The 7,500-nt window shown below is 48.0% G+C and overlaps 1 protein-coding gene across 1 annotated transcript in view; it reads left to right on the forward strand.

Annotated features, from left to right (window-relative positions):
- The window catches only part of LOC123511144 (protein PRRC2A-like), a 51,412-nt gene that overhangs the window by 37,410 nt on the left and 6,502 nt on the right, over window positions 1-7,500 (forward strand). The window contains 6 exon segments of the mRNA XM_045266774.1: window positions 1,674-1,821; window positions 2,702-2,825; window positions 5,024-5,630; window positions 5,633-5,908; window positions 5,910-6,671; window positions 6,947-7,166. Of these exon segments, the coding sequence (XP_045122709.1) occupies window positions 1,674-1,821; window positions 2,702-2,825; window positions 5,024-5,630; window positions 5,633-5,908; window positions 5,910-6,671; window positions 6,947-7,166 (2,137 nt within the window).

Below are 7,500 nucleotides of genomic sequence, written 5' to 3' on the forward strand. Positions count from 1 at the left end.
TTGACTGACTGACTGACTGACTGACTGATTGAAAGAATGAAGAAATAAATGAATAAATAAGTAAATGGATAAATAACTGATTGATTACTTGACTGACTGACTGGCTGACTGGTTGACTGACTGACTGATTGACTGACTGACTGCTTGAAAGAATGAAGAAATAAATGAATAAATAAGTAAATGGATAAATAACTGATTGATTACTTGACTGGCTGACTGACTGACTGACCGACCAAACATTCCTCCGACCTCACTAATGGTGTGAATGGTGCGGCAAATCATCAGAGATCTACATGTGGCAGGCCCTCAACAAAGCTTACCTCTCTCTCTCTCTCTCTCTCTCTCTCTCTCTCTCTCTCTCAGTACTGGATCCTTCTTTTACTGAGTTTTAGGTACAGTTGTATGATTCTATTAGGAAGTGTCTGTGGAGGGTGGAAGATTAATGGCCAGTCTTCACTATTTAATTCCCCTCATAAGTTTCTGAAGCTGTATAAGATTGCCAAATAGTAAGCAGAATATGAAAAGGTATTCTAGTATTGAAGGACTTAGGATATATAACAACACAGGAACTCTAACCTACTCTTAAGCTGACCTAACGTAATCTAACCTGACCTAACTTAACCTATTTTGACCTTGTTTGGAGCTGGCACCTCAGTGGACCTTTTTACAATCAGACCTCACCTAACCTTGATCTCTCTCTAGTGTTTTTTTTTTTTTTTTTTTTACATGAGAAAATGAATAAATAACCTAATCTAACCTTGATGTCTCCAGTTTTTCCATCTTACATAAACAGGAGATTTAGCCAAACCAAACAAACCTTACCTAACTTATCCTAACCTTGAATAAAACAGAAGATTTAGCCAAACCAAACAAACCTTAACCTAACTTATCCTAACCTTGAATTCTCTCCAGTATTTTGTTCTTAGATAAAATAAAAATCAAAGCAAACAAACCAGTCAATGTGTAAGTTAATGTGTAGAAATGAACGTTCTCAGTAGCACATGAGACCGCTGCATGTTGTGGTGATGTGCTTGATTTGTTTCATGTTTATGGAGGTTTTCCTGTGCAAGGCTTTTGTTGGCTTGTAGTGATGCTGTGTAAAAATCAACTTTATCGTGGCCCAGGGATGGCAGACTCTTCAGTGCTTTGGCCACATTAAAGAAAATCACAATCTTATAGGACTGCATACTGTATTAACCCAAAATGATTAATATTTGAAATACAAAATGAAAGGCTTCTAAAGAAAAGTCATTCTCACACACATGTGCACACTTGCAGGAAGAAAATGAAATGCTCACAATACCATGTGGCCTTGTTTATTAACTTGCTTGGAAAATTTACCAACATTTGTCAAACCGCATGAATTCCTTGGGCTGTAGTTTGCCCACACCTCACCTAACCCAACCCAACCCAAACCTAACCTAACCTATCCTATCCTAACCCTACACCTCACCTAACTTAATCTAACCCAACAAACCAAACCAAACCAAACCAAACCTACCCTACCCTATCCTAACCTAATCTATCCTATCCTATCCTATCCTAGTCTAACCTAACCCACCACCCTTGACCTAACCTAATCTAACCTAACCACCCAACCCTACCCAACTAACCTATCCTAGCCTACCCATACTTCTCTCCTCGCCTGCCCTAAGCTGGTCATCTCTCGGCAGGGGTACAACATCCTGTATGAGCTGAATGTGAGCATCACCTGCCCCAAGCCAGACTTTGTTCAGGACTCACACTTCATGAGGATCCCCGTCAATGACAACTTCAGTGAGAAACTTCTGCCTTACTTCAACGATGCCTTCAACTTTATTGGTGAGTGGCTGTGTCTGTGTCTGTGTGTGTGTGTGTGTGTGTCTGTGTGTGTGTGTGTGTGTGTGTGTGTTCATTGTGGTGTAGGGATTGGTATTTATTTATTTATTTATTTATTTATTTATTTTATTTATTATTTTTCTTTTTAAATTTTTTTTTTTTTTTTTTTTTTTTTTTTTTTTTTTTTTTATGTGTGTGTAGTTTTGTTGTTGTTGTTCTTAGTGTTCTTGTTTTCCTCCTCCTCCTCCTCCTCCTCCTCCTCCTCCTCCTCCTCCTCCTCCTCCTCCTCCTCCTCCTCCTCCTCCTCCTCCTCCTCCTCCTCCTCCTCCTCCTCCTCCTCCTCCTCCTCCTCCTCCTCCTCCATTTCTTCTTTATTTTTCATATACATTATTAGGTCAGGTTAGACTAACTTACTATTATTATTATTATTATTATTATTATTATTATTATTATTATTATTATTATTATTGTTGTTGTTGTTGCTGTTGTTGTTGTTTCCTCTTACCTAACCTAACCTAACCTAACCTAACCCAACCCAGCCCAGCCCATTTAATTGGACAAGGCACATGAAGGCAAGAACATTATCAATACTTAGGTTGGGTTAGGTGAAATAAGTTAGATTAGTAGTAGTAGTAGTAGTAGTAGTAGTAGTAGTAGTAGTAGTAGTAGTATCACTGCAAAAACATTATCATTATGTAGGTTAAATTAAGTTAGGTAAGATTTTTGTCATTTATATTATCATTGGTGTCTTTTAACCTAACCTAACTATACAAGGAGGCAAGACATTACATCACTGCATAGGTTCAGATAGATTAGTGTTATGATTAGTGGTGTTGTTAGTGGTATTGTTGTTACTGGCATTAACCCACCCTTCCCTGGACAGACAAGGTGCGTGAGGGCGGCGGGTGTGTGTTGGTGCACTGCCTGGCGGGGGTGTCACGCTCCGCCACTGTTGCCATCGCCTATGTCATGAAGCACCTTTCACTGTCATTCGAGGAGGCCTACATGTGCGTACTGTGTGTGTGTGTGTGTGTGTGTGTGTGTGTTTACTTAGTTGTATTTACCTAGTTGTAGTTTTACATGGCCTGGGCATTACACTGGTGTGGCCCTGTCTCCATATCTACATTTGTCCAACTTTTCTTTAAAGCTATGCACACTCCTTGCTGACACTACATCTTCACTCAGGCTATTCCATGCCTCTATACTTCTTTGTGGAAAGCTGAATTTTTCCATGCTACAAAGCTGAATTTTTCCATGTCCTTGAAGCATCTTCTTTTCCTCAACTTTTTACTATGACATCTTATGCTTCTATTGGTGACTTCATCTCTTAGTAGCAGCTCCTTGTTATCTATTACATCCATTTCATTCATTAGTTTGTAGATTATATTAGGTCTCTCCTCTCTCTTCTCTGCTCCAGTGTTGGTGGATACAAAGCCCTCAGTCTCTCCTCGTATGTCATCCCTCTTAGCTCTGGTACCATCTTCATTGCCATCCTTTGCAGTTTCTTCAATTTCCATACATGTTTCTTTTTGTGTTGTGATCACACCTCCCCTGCATACTCCAGCCTGGGTCTGATCACAGTGGATATCAGTTTCTTCACCATATCTTTATCCATGTTGTGGAAAGCCAATCTGATATTTCTTACCAAGTTGTAGAGGGGATCCTCGCAATTCGACAGGGTTAGGGCGATTTTTCATCGGTCGAATCAGCGTTTATTCAAATCGTGGAGCAATTTTTTCTATGAGATACTTAAAAATTAAGGGGGATAGGGACCAACCTCCAGCCCTGACCCCCTCAAAACATCACTATAACCTCTCAAAAACACTAACTTAGACTAAATCAGTACTATTAAAGGCTTCATTTATATCTAACTATTTTTATTAAGCACATTAGGATGCTGTACAGTACAGTTTTGGAAATAAAAACACTTGCAGCAGTCTCGTGGTACTTGTCCCAGTCCAAACTGTTGATACTGTTGATCTAGGGACACCCATTTGCACTGCAACGACACTGTGAGCTATACCTGCCTCACACTTTCTTATAAGCTCAAGCTTATCTTTGAAAGGCAGGAAATTGTGCTTCTTAGGGCTGGGGCTGGAGGTGGCTTTCCGTCGTCTTGAGTCAGACAAAACGCACCGTTTTCCTCTAGCATCAATTTTTAGTCAGATTAAGATCTATGGTTTCTAATTAACACTTTTATGATAAAATTAATTTTCTTGTTTATTGGAATGATGCTATAATCTCAAATCAATAGAATCTTGATAAGTAGATGAAAATATATTTGTACATGTATATTTTTTGTCGTAGCCTAACAGTGAAAAGTAGTTCAGTTGTTTGTTTACATTTGTCTGGGACTGCAACGTTCCAAGGCTTCTCTTCCGAGGAACAACTGGCCAAGATGAGCAGCTCTGTTGTTTATGAGTGGACAAGGCTGTCTGAAGAGCAGCGGCTTGCTGGGGTGAAGGGCCGCCATGTTTGTTTACAATTGACAAACACGACAAAGGGGAAGCGAGCTTGTGTGTGACGACCAGCGTCGACAGAAGTTGACAGTCTTCAGAAAGTTGACAGAAGAAGTTGATGGAGAAGTGGCAGTGTGACGCCGCCTTAGTGACGACACAAGGTAGCGTCGGTTTACACTTCCACCGGGCGGGTTTGCGGTGAATTTGGGGTGTCGGCGGATTGAATGGGTGAGTGGCACGCGAGATACGAATATCAAATTGGCGAGTCAGTCAGTCGAACCTCGAGGATTGGGTATTAATTAACTGAATTCGAACTGGCGATAATTTGAACTGTGAGTGGTCGAATCGCAAGGATCCCCTGTATGTCTCTCCAAATATTTTGTCCACATGGCTATCCTGTTGATTGTTCTCTTGTATATACTTTCCTCAGCTCTACAGTGTGTCCCATCTTGTACATCGCCTCTGGTCGTCTTCCACTCCTTCCTAATTTCATAACACGACTTTGATCCACATTATATTCTATCTCCCACTTCCTACTCCATCTCCAGGTCTTCTTAAGGTCCTCTTGTATGTGTGTGTGTGTGTGTTAGTAGTATTAGTAGTAGTAGTAGTAATGGTAATAGTAGTACGTAGTAGTATTAGTATTAGTAGTACATAAGGGCATAGTATGAGGCCAGACCTTCCTGTTGTAGCAGTACCACCACCATCACCACTAATCTCCCCCCCCCCCCCTGTTCTCCTCCCAGGTATGTGAAGAGTCGCCGGCCGACCATCTCCCCAAACATCAACTTTGTGGGTCAGCTGGCTGAGCTTGACCGCCAGCTGCGCCGTGACCCCGGGGCGCCCCGTGACCCCGCCTCTGCCCCAATCCTCCTGCGCCCACCTGCCTCGCCTGCCTCCCCTGTCCCAGCAGCGCCGGCCAGCCCCTCCTCGCCGGACCGCCCCATGGGGAAGTCCCTGAGCCTCAACCTGCGGTCCTCCCTGGAGTCCCACAGCCTGCTGTCCCGCTCCCCCACCGACCTGTCCCCCTCCACTGCCCTGGCCCGCCTCACCTTCCCTCCCTCAACCCCGCCTCGCTCACCCCGCTCCCCGGTGTTCACCCTGCGGCACGGCTGTAGCTCCCCCATCACAAGCCCCACTCCCACCCCCACCCCATGCCCCTTCTTCCGGGGCCGGCTGGGATCCCTGGGCAGCGCGGCCAAGGGGGAGGCCTGTACCCCCACCCCAGGGGAGGATGGTGCCAGGGAGGCCAGCAGCAGCAGCAGCAGCAGCAGCAGGGTACCACCAAGACAGAAGCCAGGCCCGCTGTGTCCTCTGCATCCCCCGCCCCACCCCCCGCAGCGCCCCGGCCCCGGCAGGTGTCGGTGTGTGTAATAGAGGTGCAGGGCGGCAGTGAGGTGCGGTACTTGCGGCGGGAACCCATGGTGGTGCACGAGACACCCGTGGAGGCCATGCCCCTCAGACCGCCCCCTGCCGCCCGCTGCCACCTGCAAGTGGAAGTGACGCCCCGCACCACCTCTACCACCGCCACCACCACCACCACCACCACACCTGTCACACCAGTACCCCCACCCCACCACACCTCTGCCCCCACCCCTCACCCCAGCACCCACAGCACCCACCACACCACAAACCCCCACCCCTACCCCACCCACACCCATCATCCCAACACCCACACCCCTCACCCCCGTCACCCCCACCACACCTGCGGTCCGGCCAGAGTGTGGTCGGCCCAGGGAGGTGACGGTGCCCATCAGGAGGGAGGTGCCCCTGGCCACCACCACTGCTGCCTCGCCTCGTCCTGCCGCTCCCCCCACTCCCACTGGCGGTGTGTGGGCCCCAGACAGCCCTCACGAGGCAGCAGTGGCTGGCCCCGCCCCCGCACGGCCCGCCTCTCCCGCAGGGTCTGGGGTGCAGCAGAGTGACTCGGGCATCCTGGTGGTGGGGGGGCCCCGGCTGCCCCGCTGCCACTCCTCCTCCGAGACACACCTCAGTGAGCGGCGGCTGTTGGAGCACCGGCCGCCGGACTTCTCAGCCCGCAAGTGTTCCAGCTATGATGAGGTGGGCCGTGCCTGGCCGCCGCTGTGCTGTGGCCCCGCTGTACCGCCACCACCGCACCACCGGCCCTTTGAGCTGGTGCGCAGCGACAGTGTCTCCACCAGCGGCTTTGGCTCAGAGATCTCTGACTCAGACTTCTTGGGGGAGGACGGCCCCGCCCCACCAGATGATCCCCTGGGACCCTTCCAGGCCGTGTTTGCCGACGTGTTCCCCGGCGAGGGACCGCTGCCCCCCCTACAGCCCCGCCGCCACACCGGTCCCCTAACCAACGTGCCACGAGCCCCGCGCCCCGCCAGCCTGCCGGGCGTCACCGGCACCTACTTCACCCACCTGCAGGTCAGCCCCACCACTCACCCTGTCACACTCTACCACACCCACCCCACACACTCCCCCTCCCTGCCAGCCTCTGTCCCTCACTCCTCCCAGCACACCAACACACACATACACCCTGCACCTCCAGACAACCCTCTTCATCTTTCCCAAGTGAGTGGCACCTCAGCAGCCCTTCCTTCACTGTGCTGCCTTCCCTACTGCTCCCTCACACACACACACACACACACTGCACAATAGAGATAAGCAAACTGGAGAAATAAAAACCTAATCTTCCGTAGAATCCACAGAGCGACGCCAGCCTGGACATGGGGGTGGAGCTGGACCGTGACGAGGAGGAGGAGGAAGATGAGGAGGAAGAGAAGGGCGTGGAGCTGCGAAGAGGAGGGAGGAGGGGGAGGAGAGGAGTGGAGAAGAAGGACTCTGGGTATTACTCCTTCCTGACCGAACACCCCCCAGTCAACACCAAGACTATGGGGGAGGGGGTGCGCCATACCTCAAGTGAGTGTGTGTGTGTGTGTGTGTGTGTGTGTGTGTGTGTGTGTGTGTGTGTGTGTGTGTGTGTGTGTGTGTGTGTGTGTGTACCTCTTTTCCTTTTCCTCGTGGTTTATGTTTTTTTTTTTTTTTTTTTTTTTTTTTTTTCTTCTCTATTGTGTTTGTTTGTTTTTGTGTGTTTGTGTTTCCTTTCTTTCTTTTCTCTTTTCTTCTCTTCATTCCTTCCTTCCTTCCTTCCTTCCTTCCTTCCTTCCTTCCTTCTTTCCTTCTTCAATGTGTGTGTGTGTGTGTGTGTGTTTGCATGTTGTTGTTATTATTATTATTATTATTATTATTATTT

This window comes from Portunus trituberculatus, chromosome 4 (assembly GCF_017591435.1).
Source record: "Portunus trituberculatus isolate SZX2019 chromosome 4, ASM1759143v1, whole genome shotgun sequence".
In the NCBI taxonomy this organism is placed as follows: Eukaryota; Metazoa; Arthropoda; class Malacostraca; order Decapoda; family Portunidae; genus Portunus; species Portunus trituberculatus.